We start from the raw sequence: 22,192 nt of genomic DNA, 5'->3' as shown, positions 1-22,192 counted from the left end.
GATTTAAGAAATGATTTGTCTTCATTCAGGAAGAGTTAAATGTAGATTTGATTTGAAGAGATTATTTAAATTCTGTGTGTTGAAGCAGGGTACCTTCAGCTCATCAAAGCGCAGGGTAAAGTGCAGGATCTCTGCAAACTGCTTGGCAAGTGCCTGTTCCTTCTCCAGGTGCTGCATGGGTGTGTAGGGTGGACATGTTAGAGACTCCAGCAGGCTCTGCAAGGCTTTCTCTGCACAAACCATAGAAAGAAGAATCATTTCAGAAGCACCCAACACCCCAGTCCACCTGCTATAATACCCCTTATTTACTAGTTATATTCATATGCTAAATAGATACCAAGGTAAAGTCTAGAGAGAAAAAAAAAATAAAAAAATCAAGGACACACCTAATCTTAAGGAAAAGGCGTAGAACTTCTTGAGTCGTATAACTAGAGGGCAGACAGAGTTCCATGCTCTCTCCTGAAGAAGCATGTCATTTGGGTTCTGTATTGCCTGGGAGAGAAAAAATATGATTTAATTATTAGCCTGGCAGACCTGCATTGATGAGACTGTATGTATCAGTTATGCACAGCATTTTATTCAAACACATGTGCATGTTGCTTTGTCTGGCAGTATTTGGTGCTGCTTTATATCCCCAGAATAATAGGGAACGGAGGTGACCTTTACAGGATTCTCACAGGGACGACTGGTCACGAGTCCCTTAAATTAAATAATGCTTGCATAACTGAAAATGCCCCATGGCACAATGAAATAGTCACGTGCAAAGAGCACAATCAACTGCACTCAAAAGACACGTTTTAAAAGTTGTAGCCACAAAGTGGTGCGAGCCACATTCATGTGTGGGCTGATAAAAAGAGCAGAAATATTAAGAGAAGGGGAAAGTATTCAATACAAAAATGTACCCACTTTATAAGGGCTAGTGGAATTAATGTGTACTATAGCTATTATAAATACATTTCTTAAAAGCTGAAATGAAAAAAAACAGGAACAGACTGAATAATAATTGTTTTTGCTAATAAATGAGTTCTAGGCTTCTAATGCTGCTACTGGCCAAAATGACATTGAAGTTAACTTGATTCATGTCCATAATGTGGAAACTGTGTCACATGATCTGACATACATCCCGTATTTCCTGGCCAGCACCCTTGTAGGCCTGAAGTCCTGACAGGATGCTCTCAGAATCCTGCAGAACAGTGTTCACCTGGTTCCACACATCCCGCTCACAGTCAGTTGGCTGTGCATCTGAGTTCGGACACAGGAAGACGTGTTACACACACACACACACACAAACGTTCATTATATATAAATTACAAAAGTAAGGTCAAAAGCCTCAATAGCCTCTAGGCTTAATAGTAGGGCTGTCAATCAATTAAAATAGTGACTATTTAAAACCAAACAATGAATCATGTTAAAAAAAAAAAGTCAGCAATTTAAATCCATTTCTGCAAGCGTCAACAGGTGAGCGTACAGAACACAGCTACATGCCGTTAATGCATGCTCATTTTGACAGACATATTTAATAGAATATTTCAAGAAAATTCTTGAAATTAGAACTGACTAGTACTGGATTTACCATGAGGATAATAAGGGTTTTGACATTTGTAAAATGGCCAGAAGGGAGGTAAACAATCACTAAAGGGTCTTCAGATGTAGAACACTGTAAGACTAAAACCCAAACCAGACCAACTGACTATCCAGATCCCTCAGGAAAATTGGAGGAGTATGAAACCCACATCAAGCTCTATAAAGAGGATCAAGCCTGAACTCCCTTTAATACACCCAGAAACAAAAGCTACACAATAGCATTTTTTAAATCTGAGAATTAAAGGAGCTAAATGCAGACAAACGCCTGTTCTTTACGCTGTGTAAAAAAAGTTGTGACAATCTTTAATATTAAATATGATTTGAATATTTATTTGGTTTGTTGGGAAGTTAGTGCTTTCAGTGTTTACACTGCCAGAACCTGAATAGTTTGAGATCCACACAATATAAATGCAAACCAATGCAACAAACCAACATTGGCTTAACACCCAGTCAGGCTGATTTTTTTTATAGTGACATGCAAGCAATTAGTGGGGAAGGAGAGAGGATCGCAGGACAGACAGAACACCAGCCAGGCAACAGCACTGCTCACTTTCAAAGTCAAGGAAAAAGTTTGGCCCCTGCTCAAGTTCTGTGCAAGTGAGAACTTTTAAAAGATTCCCCATTTGGTTTCTGAAAGAGAAAAAAAAAATGGAGGAGGGAGGGCAACCGGAGAAGAAAAGATAAATGGGTGGTTTTTGTTGTAGGGAAATGGGGGAAAGGGAGGAAAGAGGAAAAAAAAGAGAACCTTACATTCAAACCCAAAAAGATGCAAGCAGATTACGATCACTGTGTTCCAAAAAGGTACCATATCACTTCTTCAGAAATTGTCAAAGTAGACACTACTAGGCTACACAGCATTAACGCGCTAATGAGAGTTAATTGTTTTTATTGTTATGGTGTTATGGTACATTTTGAGAACTGAGGCCACACATCTGAGACTCAGCTGGAGCCCCAGTTGCAGGCCACATCACCTACTGATGGGACAAAGAAATGAAGATATTAGATGGTCATAATTCTGAAGACTCCTCCGCTCAGACTTACTTTCAAAGTCCAGGAAAAAATGTGGATAGTTCTCTATTTCCCTTGTAAGGACTTTTAGCAGATTACCCATTCCAGCAAACCTGATCAAAATATAAATGGTGAACAAAACAAAACAAAATGTAAACAGATGGGAGAGCTACATATTAAATTCCACAAATCACCACAGGTTCTCGTCCAACCTCCAAACATTTGCACTGTTGTGGCCAAAGGTTTTGAGAATTACACAAATATTGTTTCAAACAAAATTTGCTGCTTCATTGTTTTCAGATCATTGTCAGTTGTTTCTGTGGTGTATTGAAATATAATTCCAAGCATTTTATAAGTTTCAAAGGCTTTTATTGACAATTACATCAGGTTTATGCAAAGAATCAATATCTGCAGTGTTGATCCCTTTTCTCCCCCAAGACCTTTGCAATTCACCCTGGCATGCTGTCGATCAAGTCATGGCAACCCATTCCTTCAAAATCAGTGTTTTCTTAGTTTTTTTTTTTTTTTTATTTGTCCACTCGCCTCTTGAAGATTGACCACAAGTTCTCAATTGGATTAAGGTCCAGGGAGTTTCCTGGCCAGGGACCCAAAATTTCAGTATTTTGTTCCTCGAGCCACTTAGTCATCACTTTTATGACACGGTGCTCAATCAAGCTGGAAAATGCATTGTTCATCACTGAACTGTTCTTGGATGGTTGGGAGAAGTTGCCATTGCAGGACGTTTTGGTTCCATTCTTTATTCATGGCGGTGTTCTTAGGTAAAATTGTAAGTGAGAGGCAGCCCCACACATGAATGATCTCAGGATGCTTTACTGTTGGCATGAGACAGGACTGATGGTAGCGCTCACTTTTTCTTCTCCGGACTATAATTTTTCCAGATGCCCCAAAACAAATCAGAAATCAGAAAGGAGCTTCATCAGAGAAACTGACCCCTGTCCTCAGCAGTCCAATCCCTGTAGAATATCAGTCAGTCCTTGATGTTTTTCTTGGAGAGAAGCAGACCTTTGCTGCCCTTCTTGACATCAGGTCATCCTCCAAACGTCTTCACCTCACTGTGCGTACAGATGCACTCACACCTGCCTTCTGCCATTCCTGAGCAAGCGCTGCACTGGTGGCTCCCAGATACCGCAGCTGGATCATCTTTAGGAGATGGTCCTGTCACTTGCTGGACTTTCTTGGACACACTGAAGCCTTCTTCACAGCACTTGAACTTCTCTCCTTGAAATTTTGTGTTGATTTAGGTGCAATCTTAGTTTTAACTATATCCTTGCCTGTGAAGCAATGCTATGATGACTGCACCGGTTTCCTTGCAGGTAACCATGCTTATTTATGATTAAGCAACAACACAGTCTCATTCATAGTATGTCCAAGTTCACTTTGTTGTTAAGACATCAGGAAAGATTTACACCAGTGAAAAAGTAAAAGTGTTGTCCAAACTTTGTTAATTATTCCACAGAGTTTTGTGTTTGTTGAAGGGTATACCCAATCGGAATAACAGGTATGATGACGTCTTCATCTAGTAAACCAGATCTTATGGAGCACATTATGCATAAGACAACTCCTGTTCCACCTTATAACAGTGAACTGTATTTTCAAAGAGTATATTTAAAATTATTATCTACAATAAAATGAGTCACCAAACACCAAAAAAATTGTCCATCACCTTCACTAGCAGAACCATGAAGTGAAATCCCTTCCACCACCAAATAAGCCTGCAGCTTCACTGTGCTTATGTCTAAAACGTACAAATCATATTCAATAATGTAACACTGGGCTTTCTACCAACAAAAGGCCTGGCAAAAGACTACCCGCAGACTACATGCCCAGCCACGCCTCATTTTGAAATTGCCATTGATGCAGCAGGGTTTTGTTTACTTCCTGTGTGGAGCCATATGTCTGCTGAGGCACTCAAACAAGGGAGTAACACACTTGCAGTGTCTTTGCAATACACTGCAGTCTTTCTAAAGAAGGGGAATCACTCAACCAGGTAAAAATATTTTTAAAAACGCATGCAACACATGATTCAGTAATCTGAAAGTTGCCTACGGGCAGAAATAAAAAAAATAAAAAGACTGAACTATTAAAAAAAAAAAAACAAGGGTTGTTTTATTTAAAAATAAAAAAGCTAATAATCTCCCTGTAACCGTGCCTCTCACAGTGTAATAAAGTGTAATTACAGATACTTCAGAGTGATTGTGATATAACATATGCTGTCTGCTTCCATTTACTAAAATGAACAAAAGCAAAACAATAAAATGCTGCATTCAAGTGCCCAAGTTTACACTTTTTTTATTATATACTATAAACATGTATTGGTATGGTACAAAGTTTCAGATAAGTAAATTCGAATGTATAAATTACTATAATAGTAAATTAACGTGGAAATAATCATGAATCAAATAGATTAGTAAAAGTTTATCATTATATTAACCAAAGCATTGTTAAAATAGTCGCTAGATTAATCGTTTAGAAAATAAATCCAGCCCTCTTTACACCTATCGCCACTGCAGGCTTATGTTAAAATATCACAGTCAAATTTTCATAATAGGGGACCTTTAAAAAATCATTTTACCCAGCCCTAATCCAGACTCCTCAGTTCTCGCTGCTCATTGGTGGAACAAACAACCTGTTGCCATCAGAACGGCCGAGTCCCTTCCCATCTTCAAGCAATGATGAAAGCTTCACCTCTTTAAGGAGTATCTACTAGACTAAAAATGTACACAACCTCTCCATTACCAAAAATTCTTATTATCTCTGTTAAACATGAGATGTTTTAAGATATGGATTACAAGATAAAATATGGACTAATGCACTGTCAGCCTTTTCAACATATTGCAGCATGGTGTGTACTAGTCATGCCACAGCAGCATGAATGAAATAGAGAAGGGGTTATCTGTGCAATTAAATCGGACTATCTGGATTAAAAGCATTACAAAATAAACCACAATGAATTCATTTGAAATTGAAAATGCTGCCACTAGGTGGTGCTGCTGCTCCAGTCTGATTATTGCAGTAGCACACAAATTTCTAGATTCATATACAGACCTGCATGCAGAACCCCTAAAAAGTAAATTAACAGAATTATTTTATATTTTCTTATATTTGAAAGCTTATAGTTTTTGTCTGCTCAGATCCATCCTGGCCCCTTCCTGAAGGAGAGAACTGGCTTGTTCTGGTAAATAATAGGATGATTATTTTAGCCGTTTTTAAGCTTGGCTTGTATTGTTTGTCAAAACGTACTGTAACTCCATGAAAAACAAATTTAAACTATTAATGGAGTTTAATTAGACATAGTCAATCTCTTTAGGTTCATATTTAGTCTAGGAACACTATTTATGCTGACAGTAATCCTCAATATTGCACAGACTGATTGTGAAAGGCATTAAAACAAGCTCAGATGACTTTCCAAGCAGGGAAAACATTGAAAACAATTGAAATATTGTTAACTTGCAGGATCATTTTCTAGCCCAATCTGGCAACCCTGTTGTATTTTAGACCACAGAATTGTAGGTGCGGTCGCTACTACTGTTCTCAAATAAGCAGACCTGTAGTGCAGTGAGGATGAACACAACACTGCTTCTGCATCATGTGGAGGGTTCAATGGACTGTGGCTTCCAAGCTGGCACTGCCCACCCAGTCCAGAAGGCACACCATCTGGCTGGCTGGTATTACAGCCAGTGACAATTCATTAGGTTTTACTTCTCACACTTCGTAAGAACGTCAGGAAACAAGGCCTAAAAACACTGGATACTGCAAGATTACCTCAAAAAAAAAAAAAAAAAAAAATTTTCAGAAGAAAGACAGATCAAAAAGGCCTTGACAGCAGAAACACAATTTCAGTGTCAGAAAAAGCCTCTCACCATTTTGAAAGCAAAAGGACAATCTTGACAGAACAGAATTGTTTTCATGCTTTAGCTCCAACAGTGGGAGGAGGCAACGCTTCTGCTCAATACAACTTCCTGTTTTGGCCTAGAAGGCAGAAAAGCCTCGGTGTAGATGTAAAAGCAGTTTGACAGGGGTGTTACAGAACTACAAGCCACATAGGAGCAAGCAGAACTATCTGCTGCACTCAATTTTACCCAAAAGGACTTACAATACAACCACATGCAAATTTAAAATTCCTCTTCTATTTTCATTCACTAATGAGAGCTTTCCACTGGTCCTGCATATTGTCCGAATATCAGACAGCATCGGAAAATGCACATTATGGAACATTACAGAGTCACCTGTTTAAAAATAAAACTCCAATAACGGGCTTGCCGTTCTCTGTAATTACTGTGTGCAAAAACAATTAAATGCTATTGGAGCAAAACCCAGGAGCGCCTTGCTGCCTCAGTTAAGTCTAAACTAGAGAAGAAATATAAAGAGCAACCCTGCAGAGAGTTAAAACCACAACCAACAAGGTCTTACCTACATTGTGTAAAGCTAAGAAAAGCTAAAAATGGCAGGTTTGGATTTGTGGTTCTCCAACCCCGCTGTCACAGTCAGGAGTTACCTTATCTGGAGGAAGAAAACTCTTTATTGCATCCGATTGGTCTGGGTTCCTGAAATACAAGAAAGAAGAATGTCATTAGTATGTACATGCATGGTACTGATTCTCTTCCTCTATCCGAGGGCATTCCCCAATACGCAGCACATCACAACAGCAGCGGTGGCTCCAGCTTCTCCCTGCGTCATTAACAATTTTGCTATAGTCTTATCGCTCAGATATATGTTTTACTTATGGATTGGTCAAATTGGTTAACACCATTACATTAACCTAAGGAAGCGGCCCCGTAAATCAGAAGGTTGCCTGTTCAAATCACTGTTCCGCCAAGGTCCCACTGAGCAAAGCACCCTCCCCACACACTGCTCCCCATGGCTGCACACTGCTCACTAAGGGTGATTGTTAAAAGCAGAGGAGACATTTCGTTGTGTGCACCATGTGCTGTGCTGCCGGGTATCATAATGTCAAAATCACTTCACATGATTTACATGTGAACTGCCAATAACAAGCAACAATCATGGTCAACACACGACTTCAGACCTACAGCAGTAGTCATTTTTCTCATTCCTCATGAAGATGATATGGTTGAATTAAAATCACTATAATCAACCTCTCCTCCATCTCGATGCCTTGTTTCTATTGGTTGCACATTAAAATCAGTCACACCACGCAGAGGTAACAGTTCAACAATGCGGAGTCTGCAGAAGCATGCCGCACAGCTGGGCACATCCCGTATCGGTGAGGCAGAAAAAGCACTCTTTACACCTATCGCCATTTTGTGCCATTGCAGGTCCAGACACAGAATACATCTGAAGAATTAATCATGATTGTTAACATGACATGACTGTGACAACATGAACAAGACATGAATCTGCAGCATTACTACTCCCCTGATACATCCAGGAAACCAGGAAGAGAATGTTGCTACGACAAGAACGTGTTTTTCCAGAGTGGTTAGGGGAATTTTCCAGTGGCAACCACATGCCAGAGTGGATCAAAAGTTACAACCATCTCATCTGGACATGGAGCCACTGCCAGGTTGTTTTAAGGCAAACCTGATGTAAAGGATTAAGCAGAAAGGTGCACATGATGTTGGTTCCCCGATTTCACAGACTACAGATTTCCTGTACACACACACACACACACACACACACACTATATCTCATTCAGAACATATTTCTATAACAGCAGTATTTGCACTATTACAGCAGCTTTTACACAATTTTTTTTAGATGGTGCTGTCTGTCTTGTAGTCAACATGTTTTGTTAGTCTTAAATATTTATTTTGTTTCAATTTTATGTATCCTGGTTTGTGTCGCACATTTGAACTTTATATCAGTATGTAACTTTCTTTAAATGTCTGTAGCACCTGGAGAATCATTTTAATGTCAAATAAGCATGTATGCATGTACAAATCGTATTCCAAAAAAGTTGGGACACTAAACAAATTGTGAATAAAAACTGAATGCAATGATGTGGAGATGGCAAATGTCAATATTTTATTTGTAATAGAACATAGGTGTTAACAAATCCCAAAAAAGTTGGGACAAGTAGCAATAAGAGGCTGGAAAAGTAAATTTGAGCATAACGAAGAGCTGGAAGACCAATTAACACTAATTAGGTCAATTGGCAACATGATTAGGTATAAAAAAAAAAAAAAAAAAAAGAGCTTCTCAGAGTGGCAGTGTCTCTCAGAAGCCAAGATGGGTAGAGGATCACCAATTCCCACAATGTTGTGCAGAAAGAGAGCAGAGCAATATTAGAAAGGTGTGACCCAGCGAAAAATTGCAAAGACTTTGCATCTATAATCAATTGTGCATAACATCATCCGAAGATTCAGAGAATCTGGAACAATCCCTGTGCGTAAGGGTCAAGGCCGTAAAACCATACTGGATGCCCGTGATCTCCGGGCCCTTAAACAACACTACACCACAACCAGGAATGCTACTGTAAAGGAAATCACAAAATGGGCTCAGGAATACTTTCAGAAACCATTGTCAGTGTACACAATCCACCATGCCATCCGAAACTCTACAGTGCAAAGAAGAAGCCATTTCTAAGCAAGATCCACAAGCTCAGGCATTTTCACTAGGCCAGGGATCATTTAAAATGGAGTGTGGCAAAATGTAAGACTGTTCTGTGGTCAGATGAGTCTTTCTTTTTGGGATGCCATGTCATCCAGACCAAAGAGGACAAAGACAACCCAAGTTGTTATCAACGCTCAGTTCAGAAGCCTGCATCTCTGATGGTATGGGGTTGCATGAGTGCATGTGGCATGGGCAGCTTGCATGTCTGGAAAGGCACCATCAATGCAGAAAAATATATTCAGGTTCTAGAACAACATATGCTCCCATCCAGAGGTCATCTCTTTCAGGGAAGACCCTGCATTTGGCGCATCATAAAGAGGAAGGTGCAACAAAGAAGGCCTAAGACGATTGAACAGTTAGAGGCCTGTATTAGACAAGAATGGGAGAGCATTCCTATTTCTAAACTTGGTCCCCAGACGTCTGTTGAGTGTTGTAAGAAGGGGAGATTGCACACAGTGGTGAAAATGGCCTTGTCCCAAGTTTTTTGGGATTTGTTGACACCATGAAATTCTGAATCAACATATTTTTCCCTTAAAATGATACATTTTCTCAGTTTAAACGTTTGTTCTGTGATTTATGTTCTATTCTGAATAAAATATTAAAAGTTGGCACCTCCACAGTTTTTATACACGATTTGTATAGTGTCCCAACTTTTTTGAAATCCAGTTTGTATAATAAAGCTCAACATGAACTCAAACCTGACACATGCTCACAGAACAAAATCACCTCTGCCACCACCAGGCAGGACACCATGGCGATAACCATGGTCATGCCAACCACTCTGGCTGCATCCCTGGGGAAACACATTTGAATGACAGTTTCTCAGGCAGCAAGAAAGCAAAAACAAGCTCAGAACACAGGGGTGAGGAAATAAGAGAGCCTTCAACTTACAGAGCAGGAAGAGCAGAATGCATATAGTGTAAAGCAAAAAAAAAATAAAAATAGACATTTGTCTAATTACAGGTGAGGACTATAGTTTTATAAAATGTTACATATAAAATTTATATTATTTTTAAAAATACATTTTGCAAAGACAATTAGAAAAATCAGTGATACGTTACATAACTGAGACAAAAACAAAAAACATTTCCTATAAAACTTATTACATGTAAAGCGATAAAATAAAAAATTGTTTATTCTTTTATACTGTATGATCCTGCCCAATATGACAATATAGGGATAGACTGCAAAAAACAAGTGCATCATGACAGTAGAACATTTGAGCAGGTTGAGGTATGGAAAAAAACTATAATCCATGATATTATGGATTATCTGTCCAATTCTAGTAGAAAGATCTACATTTGGCTTTATTTGAGATTTTGTAATCATGTCAGGTCACGTTCAAATGTGATGGCACTTGTCCAGTGATGCTCCACATAGAAAAGGTGACTGACCACACAGTCAGGACTGCATACTAGCCTGCTGGGGACACGGACCAGTGCCTCCTACAGGACTAGGTGGAGGGGATAAACCAAATCATGGGAGAGGACATGAGAAATAACGAAGCACAAACCAAAATCCAATGCTGAAGCCTAACTTTAAATGTTGAAATTTGAAATTACGTGCCACAGCTCCTGGTCACTTGCCAACTTTAGCTACAAGATTAAGAACAAGTTAGTTGCTAATAATTAATTAATTAATTAATTGAACACCGTAGGATAAAATGGCAAAAAGCACATTAAGCAACTGGAAATGTAGTGTACTGAAGGAAACCAAGCTCTGCTAGCAACTCTCCAAAAGCAGCAAAAAGCTAAAGGAAAAAAAAAAAAAAAAAAGATAAGGGATGGTCACAATACATCATATGGGTCGCAAATGTGAAGAGGGAGATTTGATGGTAGAATTTGTGGATTGTTTGCTTAACATTTGCTGATTCAGCAGGCACAAAGAGCGCCATTATGAAGTAATGACCCCAGAGGAACCTGTAGTTCATTTTCAACAGGAGAAGACAACTCAAACTGGCTGGCAAACCCCTGCAAGAACACAGTTGAGGTGGTACAAAAAAAAAAAAAAAAGCACAATCTACACAAAAAAATCAAAAGAGATGTACATGTACAGATTGTAAGTCACCCTAAATAAGGGTGCCATAAATGTAAATTTACAAAAATCTGATTTCACTGGACTGAAGGATCACGGCCTGAGCAGTCCAGAATAAAGAAGCCATAAGGAGGAAACGCAGAACACAGATTAAGCATGGCACAATGTAAAATAAGCAGTAGAAGATAATATTGTTTACCTGAACATGAAGGAAAAGAAACATTGGTGGAAAATATGAAGAGAAGATTACATACACTACTCACAATAAGTTAGGTTTATTGTTATTTACATGAGTGATTTTCCTATTTGATCTGAAGTTTTATTAAATAAATTCATTTTTATATTACTAATAATGTATGAAAAGAAACACCATTTTCATTAGTTTATTATTTATTACCCAAAAATGTAGACAATAACAGGGATAACCCTAACAACAAAAATTGACAAATGGTCAGTAGCGGGTGTTTCCACCATTTGCCACAATGACAACTAGACTTCTCATGCTCCTCACTAGCCTCATGATGGTGTTCTGAGGCAATGCATTTTTCTCTTCCATAAGTGCTACACGCAGTTCTGACAGGTCACGTGGGGGTGGGGTACGATCTTTCAGTCTCTGCTTCAAATGGTCCCAGACGTGCTCTATCGGGTTCAGGTTAGGGGACATTGATGGCCACACCATATGAGGCACTCCAACTTCCTGAAGTCGAGCTGTGACAATGTACAATAACAAAATCTGTTTTGTGCTGACTGGTGATTCCTGCCCACCAAAGCAAATCCTGGGGACAATGTTGACCTCAGCATATTGCTCACCAGCAACACGATATTTATGGTTTCTTGTTTCAGGGCTGAACAATTAGAGGAAAAAATTTAGATTGCGATTACTGGGATCAATATTGCAATATGTCGTTGCGACGTCACACACGAATTGGGGTGGGCGTGGCTTTGAATGGCGAACAAAAACAGAGTAAGAACTGAGGTGTGGTGTTTGAAAAGCAACATGCGCTAGGTAGGGCTGGGCGATTTTGCCTAAAAAAAAAAAAATCTTTGATTTTTAAAGAAAAATTCGAGTTTCGATTTGATTTCCGTTTTCTTTCCCCAATGCACTTAAAAAATGGCTGCAGACATCAGATATAGTATCAAAAGTGCAACTTTATTGCTATGATTGTCCTCAAGACTTAAAATGCGTAGAATCCCAAAACAAAAAGTAAATGAGGCTCTGTCATTCAACAATTTCAAGCTTTAACCCAGATTTAAGCAAAAGTGCAACAGCTTCACAGTAGCTTCAATTTTCTGTTTAAGAAATCAGATAATTACAAATTTTGTAACATATAATATTACAATAAAAAAAAAACTCTTCTTAGTATAGTGTGAATATAAAAAATGAAACATGCCTGTGTTTGCATGCATCTTTTCCCGAGTTGTATTGTACAGGTGAGGAAGCGCTACATCTGCGAAATACTTGCGACTGGGGACAACATACCTCGCATCTAATACTTTCAGCATGTGATTAAAGCCTCGCTTGTACAGGCAGCATGTCTGTGGCAATATAAAACGTGATCGCCTCTGTAATCGCTTTCCATCGCGCTCCGTTCTTAAGGCACACAGTTTGTAAAGCTGTCAGGAAGTGTAGTTTGCTTTTTAGCAGGTGTGCTAGAGGAGCCGTTTTCACTACGGAGCCGGCTGCACTTCTCCCATTCTTCGGGATGTTTATTCCTCAGGTGCTGGTAAAGATTGTTCTGCTGCTTCCAGTTGCAACAGCCTTAAAACATATTTTGCAGCAAGGCTTCATATGTCCTTCATCTGCTGCATCAAAACCAAACCAGTTCCAAATGACGGAATTACCTGTGCCTTTCTTTGGAACTAGTTCTCTGCTACACGCTGCCATGTTGTTTTGACTGTGTTACGCGGGGCAGGGGCTGGCTCATATCGTGCTACGGCAACCAACAAGGACGAAACGCGGGAAAGTCCGAAAAAAAATATTGTGGCAAAAAACGAGTTTGCAAAATAAAAATAAACTACAAAATCAATAAATTGATTAAATCGATTTTTCCCCAGCCCTAGCCCTAGGTGTCTGACAAATCAGCTGTTGTCAACATTTGCAGGAAACAAACACATGCAGCTCACCAGTCGATCCATATCAACTGGACCTGGATTATTTTCCTGACTAACTTTTCAAACATACGACTGTTCAACTAAGCAAATAAAAATACTCGTAGATCAGTTGTATTCAAACACGACTCCAAAGTCAGATTCCACTGGGGATTCAAGACACGGTCTAAAATGCAGCAGCACTTGGGAAGCTTATCATGTTATCATGAAGCGAATACACACAATATAAAATAGTCTGGTGATGGATACTCATAGCGGACCGCTGCACTTGAACTTTGGATTGTAAAGATTTTGCTGTTAAGCTGTTATCAGATCATATTCTTGCATCAAGGGTCCAAGACATCAGGCAGTCTGTATTTACGCGACAGACGGACAACACTTGAGATGATTGAGCGGGGAAACTCATTTAAATTCAGCACAAACACTGACACACTGGAGGATTTGCGTTATATTTATGACTCGTCCTGATTCTTTTTATGAAACTTGTGTTTTCGCAATTCCTTCCAAGAGACCACGACAATGCACAAACGCACATCAGTTGATGTGACTGGCTAAAGAATTTGTGGGGGGGAGGGGAAAAAAAAAAAAAAAAAGTAAATAGAATGCAATCAGAGAAGTTTAAAAAAAAAAAAAAAAAAAAAAAAAATCCACAAATAAATGTAAGGGCTGCAACATCGAATCGATTAAATTGATAAAAATAGATTACTAAAAGAGTTGCAACGAATTTCCTAACCGATTTGCTCAGTCGCGCGACGCGGAGACATTTGATTATTTAAAAAAAAAAAAAAAAAAAAAAAAAAAAAAAACGATTTGAGCATGGAGTGAACACTCTCGCGCACAGATGCTAGCCTGTAGACGACAGATACATGGCGGAGGCAGTGAAATCTGTGCGAAAATATGCAAACGCGACATGGCATGGCACGGGACAACCACGGCAATGACCCAGCACCTGAAACACAAACATGTTGGAGTGTTTGATGAGGAGGAAGGGAGTTCAGCAGCAGGGTAAGTCACTACAGTATCCTACTTTAGATCCGCTGTGAAGTGAGGAACGTAATGTCCCTGGTGCTGGTGTTTACTCGTTATCCATCTTGACAAGCATGACAAGTTAGGGTTAGCTCGTTAATAACAGTAGTAAAGTAGGGCTGGTCTAGTTACTTTGCATTAAAAGACTAAAGGCATGTTTTTATTCACTAACCTTTTTTGGACCATTCATTTTTCAATCTGTTGTCATGTATAGCTACACTGCAAAAAAGCTTTTCTTACCTAGTAATTTTGTCTCGTTTCCAGTCCAAATATCTAAAAAAAAATCAAGATTACTAGACAAGAAAAAATGGCATGAGAAAATTAAGTGATGCTTAAAATTTCTGTTTGAGATTATATCTCATTAAGATTAGTTCTTACACAATTGGCAGATAATTTTACTTGCTTTAAGCAATCACTTAATTTTGAGGTGTTTTTTCAGAAAACAAGACAATTTCTTATGCTATTTTATGTGTCTAGTAAATGTATCTTGATTTAAGATTCTTTAGATATTTGCACTGAAAACAGTTATTTTAAAGCACTTGGTCATCTTAAGCTGTGTTTAAATGTGATGTATAAATGAACCTTGCACTTACTACATTGATGGTAAGTCTATATTTGGCAGATGTAAAGCATACATGTGTATGTTTTTTGTGTTAGTCCATTTTTATTTTATTATTATTATAACGGCTCAAGGAGCAACATGTCTGTGCAATTTCTAAAGATTTTGGTTCTGTTTTTGAATAAAGGGTTGGAAATGAATGCTTTTCTTGTTATCAGATTCTACGATTAAGCAAAAAAATAAATAAATAAATCGTTAGTTGCAGACCTAGTATTCACAAATATATATGGTGGTTTCTAAATGCAGGTTTATCGGTTTGTGAATAAATGTAACTGCACTGAAATTTGTGATACACATAAAAAAATTGAGTAGAGAAATGCGTTTGTGAATGGTGTGATATTTATTTGTGAATTTTTAAAACTAAAAACTCAGGCACTACGCAATAGAAACTGTGCCTAACCACTCACCTAGGGCTGCACGATTTGGGGAAAAAGACATATTGCGATTATTGAGATCAATATTGCGATATGTGATTGCGATATGATAAACATACAAACTACTTATAACCTGAAATGCCCAGTGCTTTCAAAATACAATATTCTACAAAATTAAATAAATCACAAAAAACTCTTTTACATTACCGTCGAACGACAAACCCTGGTAAGGCTAAACAACTGTTTTGATTATATTTGGCCATTATAAAATCCCATATTATAGTTCTTACGTTTAACCAAAACGTTGTTTGGAGGCTGACTTGAACACAGGGATGCATAGCTTTGCTAGCTTAGCTAAGGTTAAGATTTATAAACAGAGGTGAATTTCTTTAGGAAACCTTCAAAGTTTGAGAAAAGTTAACTAAACAGCTAAGAACAGTCTAAATAGTTAATGCCTACGTTTAGCCAAAACGTTGTTTGGAGGCTGACTTGAACACAGGAAAGGCTAAGCTAGCGAAGGTTAAGACTTATAAAACGGGGTCCAGCCTTACCTATGAAATGTAATCCCTGGTTTGGAGCATACAGCGGTTTGTACAGCCCCAAGCAGCACAAGAGTGAGGTATTTTTATGCACTTCTCTCCATAGACATGTATATGCTTCACGCCACAGCAGAGCCTGTCGCAATATGGCGGCCACGTTGACGTAAGATGCTGCGCGTCATGCGGCGTCTAACCATATGTCTCCGAATCGAAAGTCATGTGACCAAATGTGTCACATCCGACTGAAGTGAGACTCGCAAACTTTGAGAGAATGAGGGAATGGATCGGATATGTTGCCGATCCAATCCATGTACTAATAATTTAAATCGCAGCTTTTTGTGTTCATGTAATCACACAGACTGACATCGCGATTACGATTGCGATTAGATTAATCGTGCAGCACTACACCCACCTATACTACTATTTACATCAGACCCGCACATTTGCTTTTCTTTCTTAGTTGAGCAATACTTTCTCGGAAGTGAAGGCTTATAACAGTTCCCATTAAAAGGGAATGCAAATATTTAGTCTGATGTGTATGCATCTGGTATTCGCCCGGGCGACTAATCAATGTGGTCCCTGAGCTTAAATGTTTGCCCACCCCTGGTCTAACCTGTCTATGAACCTGCAGTGCCTAGAAATTGTTATATGTATAAAGAGTGCTTTGCCATTCAGAGACATCTGGAATGTCTCCCTTTATGACGTCATAAGGGGAAAGGTTACCTCACCTTTGTCATGCTTAGTCCAGCGATGGCAAAGAGGCTGTCAGTGTTGAATCTGGACTACTTGCCTGATCGGTTCCAGGCAAACTTCACGCAGTTCAGGAAACTCTTGGTCATGCAAACAAATCCGCTGATTCAAAACATGATTTTATTATCATGGTTCCAGTTCATTATATTGAGTATTCCAGGTCTCTGTAATGTTTATTTATTTTTTATGTTGATTTCAAATGTGAAGCACTTTTATTTTTCAATTGGAACATGTGTACTATTATTAAATAGTTATTTGCATGAAGTACACATTATTTTCATGTAAATGGTTTTACAAAAGCAAGCTGTAAATGCCCAAGCACTTTGTTGAACAGTGATTAAAATGTGATGTGATTTTTTTTTATATCCACTACATAAATCACAGTTTTATGTGAATGTGTTTATAACAGAAAACATGGAATTAAAATAGGAAAAATGGAATATAGGAAAAATTAAAACTGATTTCATAGGTCCCTGAATAAGTCCTATGGGTTACAATTTGCCCCCCTGTAAACTAGTCACAATTGCCCATGTTAAGAAGACATTTTATGGGAGAATTTTATTAATTCTGCTTTATTTATTAATATTAATAATTCTGCTTCATAGATGTGGAATACATTGTCAGAAAGCAGATGTGGTGGCAAAACAAGGGAAGTGTCTACTGGCAGAGATGATCCTACTTAATCCTGACCAAGAAAGTTTATAAAAGTTTCTTAGCAGCCCATAGATCAATATTGTTGCTTTCAAAATCACAACTTCATATAATTCCTGATGAAAATGACAATGGGATCATATATGTTTCACAACTTAAATAATAACATCTACATTTTATAGCACAGCTCTAGCCCTAGTAAAATATGCAAAATATCTGACTGACAACACATTCACTGCTAGTCAAGTGGAGAGAAAGCCTAAATGGTATTTTGATGCCACAATCAAAGTTTGTACAAACACATTTCTCAGTTAACACATATATAATATATATTGTATAAATCAGGCAATCCCCAGTTACAACATGGTTAATAAGGAATTATTAAAAATACCATAGTTATACATGCCTATCATGAAAAGATTAGCTTATATGCTGCTCAGAAATGTAGAGAGCTCCAAGAAAGGTCTGATGCACATCTGCACCTTAGCATTAATGTCATCCTGCAGTCTCCAATACAAAGTGGCAGCTTTAAACTATCACCAAGTCAGCTGCGAAAAAATCCCCACCACTCACTATGCACCCTTGTGTACAGTCCAATACAGCAAAATAAGAGAAACATAAAAGAATAGAAAAACAAAAGCATACAAATTATAATCAAATGCTCTGGTATAGAATTCTGTAGAGAAAAAATAAACCCTCTCATGGCCTCTCATGTAAATACATTTAAATAAAAAAAAAAAAAAAAAAAAAGTTATGTTACATGACCAAATTTGGGCAATACAACATATCCCTTGAATGAGTTTGAAGCAACCAGTGCGTCCCATAAACACATAAGAGTTTAAAAGGGCTTTTTAAAATGCATGGAGTCAGGACAACCATCAACGCCTCAAAGATGAGCTGCAACACTGACAACCACCAGACAATCCCTGGACACTCATCCGATACTCTGAGACAGAAACAAATGAGGAGAGACCTTGCTCTTTCTGATTTACATGTGCAGAGGTGTCGCTATTTTGACTGGAGACGAGGTGGAGAATGGAGTGGGAGGTAGGGGGTTGGGTTAGTAGAGATGTGTCTCCCTACGGCTGCAGTAAATGTGACCAGGACCAAAGAAAAGCATGTGGGAGGGTGGCTGAATTTTGCCCTTATATGGGCATAAATTCAGGGGAGGGGGAGGTGGGGACGTTGGCTGGCCACCACCACAATGACTGCCTTGCATCACCAGCAGGCCTACACAATTCTTAAACAACGCAGCCCATAGAAACCTGCCTATGCCTATTGCCGGAGCTGTGAAATGACAATGACAAACAGATGTTAAGAAGGTTAAGGGTGGGAGCATTTTGTCACAGGGTTTGCGTTACCACCACAAGGATCTTCAAACTCTTAGCACCTGATGAAGAATGAAACGAGAAGAGTTCAGACTTCAGAACATGAGTTGGAAGGGGATCTGGATTTCAGCATCGAGCACTGCTGCCCAGCGTTAAACACACAGCGCTCCCATGCATAGAATTCCTCCTACTGCCCACAACAGGGCTGAAAGGCACTTCTGTTAATCCATGTGCCCATATCAAAGTAGAGAAACACAAAGCACCAAGAGAGGAAAAGAGGCATTCACTGCATGATTGGAACAAAAATACAGATTCAGACATTCCCTCAACAAGTGCCATTCTTCTACATGCCTTTACACACACAAGAACACTTTTCAAATACTTCACCAGAGATATTTTTCCAGACATTAACAAAAAAGCGGTCTTTAGCAGTTCCATGACGTTATGGCTGATCAGTTTATATTACAACAAATTTTGTCATAAATCATACAGGACTAACCCTTATATGATACATGTAGGGTTTCCAATCAAAACACAATCCTTTAAACAATTTTGCCATGCTCAGAGAATATACATGTTCATTTTAAATATTATATATTTAAATAAATTGTATTAATCTGTGCATGGAAACAGTAACAAATACTTAGAGTTGTGTCAAACTTGTCCTTTACTACAGAAGTGTCAATGTTATTGGTAATCACATCATATTTAAGAAATAAAGTAGTATATTACAGATATAATCTTTGTATACTCTACCCACCTCTGATAGTACCAAGACACACCACAAGCCACAGTGCAACATTATTATGGCTGAGACTGTACTAATTTACTTCACGTGTTGGTTAAAGATGTTAAAACACGTTATTTGCATAAGTAGTCTCCATTTCACCTCCACAGCATCCATTCTTGTGCTAATCAAAATGAAAGGCAGTACAATTACTCAAATTAAACCTTAAAAGATATATGCAGCGATAAATGTACTGGCCCAATGTCCCCTCTTCCCCACTGCCTTTGAGCAACAGGCATCAGAAAAGAGATAATCAGGCCAAGATGATCATCTAGTTCAAGTCCTTAAATTTAAACTTTTAAATTTAGATTTTTATTTAATTTATCTTGTTTTACTTTCAGCTCAGTGAAGCACTTTAAGCACCTAAACATTTTCAGTAAGTGTCACAATGGCTGGACATGGCGAGGAAGGAGGACGCATATGCACGACGTCACAGGACAGGGGTTTAATACATAATACACACGACAAGGGAACATCACCAGACAATGACCTGATTGCAAACAGACACGAACAGGATAGTTTTATACAATTATACACAGGTGATAACAATCAGGGAACATTACACAGGACGAACATGAAACTCCGGTCCGAACTCTGGACCCGGAGTAGCCCCTGCCGGACCAGATCATGACAGTAAGGTATCTTTCTTGTAGAATTGGCTCTAGTTACTCTAGAGCCCTATAGAATACAGCTTCCAGCCATGTTTGCGTTCACCATCAAACCTAAATGCGTTTAAGCCACATGTGAGCATAATCACATCATGATATCTAATGCTCCTGGGCAAAAATTATTTTATAAGGCCCACCTCAACTCCCAACTATGGGACAAATCATCCCTATAGACATAATGCATAAGTAGTCAGGTACTGCTGAGCCCAATTGTCTGGTTCTACTTACAATTTGAATTTTTAACAATAAAAAAAAAAAAAAAAGTTAATCTGGGTTACCTAATCCTTGCCCAGTTCAAACAATTTCAAAACGTTCCCCATTCGACTGTATCGTGGCCTATGTTCTTTTTTTTTCCTGACCAAAAATGTTCCTGCCTGAAGAAATGCATGCAAACAAAGAGGGTTACAGGAGACTGGATTATATAAAACTTCAACAACCAGGCTATTGAAAGGATTTAGGGGAAAGGGGGGTTTATAAAAATCAAATGTAACAAATAGAGGTTTCTGCTGTGAGCAACAAAAATGTGACCTTGCTTTTCAGAGCGCTTGTCAGTTATTCCACACTACTTAGACTGTACTCTTTTGCATTGTCCCCAGCACTTTCTCAGGCTGTTACCATGGACAGAAACACCATGTCATGATTTTAGCAGCTGCTCAAATCAATGAAGGGGGGAAAAAAAATTTATATCAGTCTGGGAAACAGAAAAATGGGCAGGGACCCACAGCTGATTACCAACGGTGTCTGGAGAAAGCAGGAAATAAACTGCACACAGGCACCTTTTGCTTTCCCTTCCCATATTGGATTACAACCACCCTGCAGCTTCTCACCATGCAATGGACGACCTTTAGCACACGCACATACTGGATTTAATTCTGTAGCAACTGTTCTTAATTGTACATTGTACAGGGGGTGGTAGTAGCCTAGTGGGTAACACACTCGCCTATGAACCAGAAGACCCGGGTTCGAATCCCACTTACTACCATTGTGTCCCTGAGCAAGACACTTAACCCTAAATTGCTCCAGGGAGACTGTCCCTGTAATACTGATTGTAAGTCGCTCTGGATAAGGGCGTCTGATAAATGCTGTAAATGTAAATGATGTAAATGTTTAACTCACCGCGGAGAACTAGACGGGGACGTACAGCGCCACCTACAGGTGTGGAGGGGGGATGGAACATCGTTCGGACTGTTCTCTGCATCTCCGCGTGGACGACTCACATATTGCGTCCCTGAGCAAGACACTTAACCCTAAATTGCTCCAGGGGGACTGTCCCTGTAACTACTGATTGTAAGTCGCTCTGGATAAGGGCGTCTGGTAAATGCTGTAAATGTAAATGTAAATGTACATTTTAGCCCAATTTGCAAGCTCCTTTGACCTCTACAATGAGAGTTGAAGGGATGTTCTTGCCAGTCTGGAATACAGGCCATAGGCACATTTCTGCATAAGTGCCATTCCAGAGAAGCTTTTGGTTAAATAAAAAATATCCACAAATGGAAAACCCTGCTACATTTAGTTTGTCCAATACACATACTTAATATTGTAGTAAATATTAATACCTATGAGACTGGTGTTCATCTGATGTGACCCAATTGTTCTTCTCAATTATGCAAGGCAACCTGAGTGTGACAGGATGTAGACTGGTAGAAGAATGTGAACAGGAAGTGTGAATGAAAGTGATAGAACATCAAGGTGGTTCAAGCAATATGTATGTAGGTGAAAAGCTGCTGCTGCTCCCCATTTCCTCTCATATAAAAAAAAAACAAACTAGCATGCCCCAACCACAAGTAAGACAAGGCAACCAGACAGAAGGTGCCGTTTCAGAGTCTAAGACAAACACTAAACACACTAAACAGGTAGTGCCACATACTACTGGATAAAAGATGGATGAACATTACAAACCATGGTCTGCAACAGAGCACAAACACATGCATTACAGCAGAGCTGCATTAACTTGAATAATAATAATCATAATTAGTGCTGCACGATTAATCTAATCGCAATCGTAATCGCGATGTCAGTCTGTGCGATTACATGAACGCAAAAAGCTGCGATTTAAATGTGACGTGTTGTCACATGACTTTCGATTCGGTTCAATGGAGACCTCAGATTCTTGACTCACAT

General features: G+C 38.9%; 1 protein-coding gene across 4 annotated transcripts in view; it reads right to left on the bottom strand.

Annotated features, from left to right (window-relative positions):
• fam49a (family with sequence similarity 49 member A) overlaps nucleotides 1-22,192 on the bottom strand; it is a 39,346-nt gene that overhangs the window by 13,486 nt on the left and 3,668 nt on the right. The window contains exons 2-7 of one of the 4 annotated variants that reach the window (XM_029002957.1): nucleotides 7,109-7,157; nucleotides 2,626-2,705; nucleotides 2,135-2,214; nucleotides 1,121-1,242; nucleotides 387-492; nucleotides 94-230 (exon numbers count right to left, since the gene is read on the bottom strand). In XM_029002957.1, coding sequence (XP_028858790.1) covers nucleotides 94-230; nucleotides 387-492; nucleotides 1,121-1,242; nucleotides 2,135-2,207 — 438 coding nt within the window. In that variant the 5' untranslated portion in view covers nucleotides 2,208-2,214; nucleotides 2,626-2,705; nucleotides 7,109-7,157. The remainder of the gene's footprint in view (nucleotides 1-93; nucleotides 231-386; nucleotides 493-1,120; nucleotides 1,243-2,134; nucleotides 2,215-2,625; nucleotides 2,706-7,108; nucleotides 7,158-22,192) is intronic. The other 3 variants (XM_029002959.1, XM_029002958.1, XM_029002960.1) reach the window with 3 other exon arrangements.

The sequence above is a fragment of the Denticeps clupeoides genome, chromosome 14, assembly GCF_900700375.1.
Source record: "Denticeps clupeoides chromosome 14, fDenClu1.1, whole genome shotgun sequence".
In the NCBI taxonomy this organism is placed as follows: domain Eukaryota; kingdom Metazoa; phylum Chordata; class Actinopteri; order Clupeiformes; family Denticipitidae; genus Denticeps; species Denticeps clupeoides.
The sequence above is the reverse complement of the archived record's forward strand: the minus strand, read 5'-3'. Positions and strand labels throughout refer to the sequence as shown.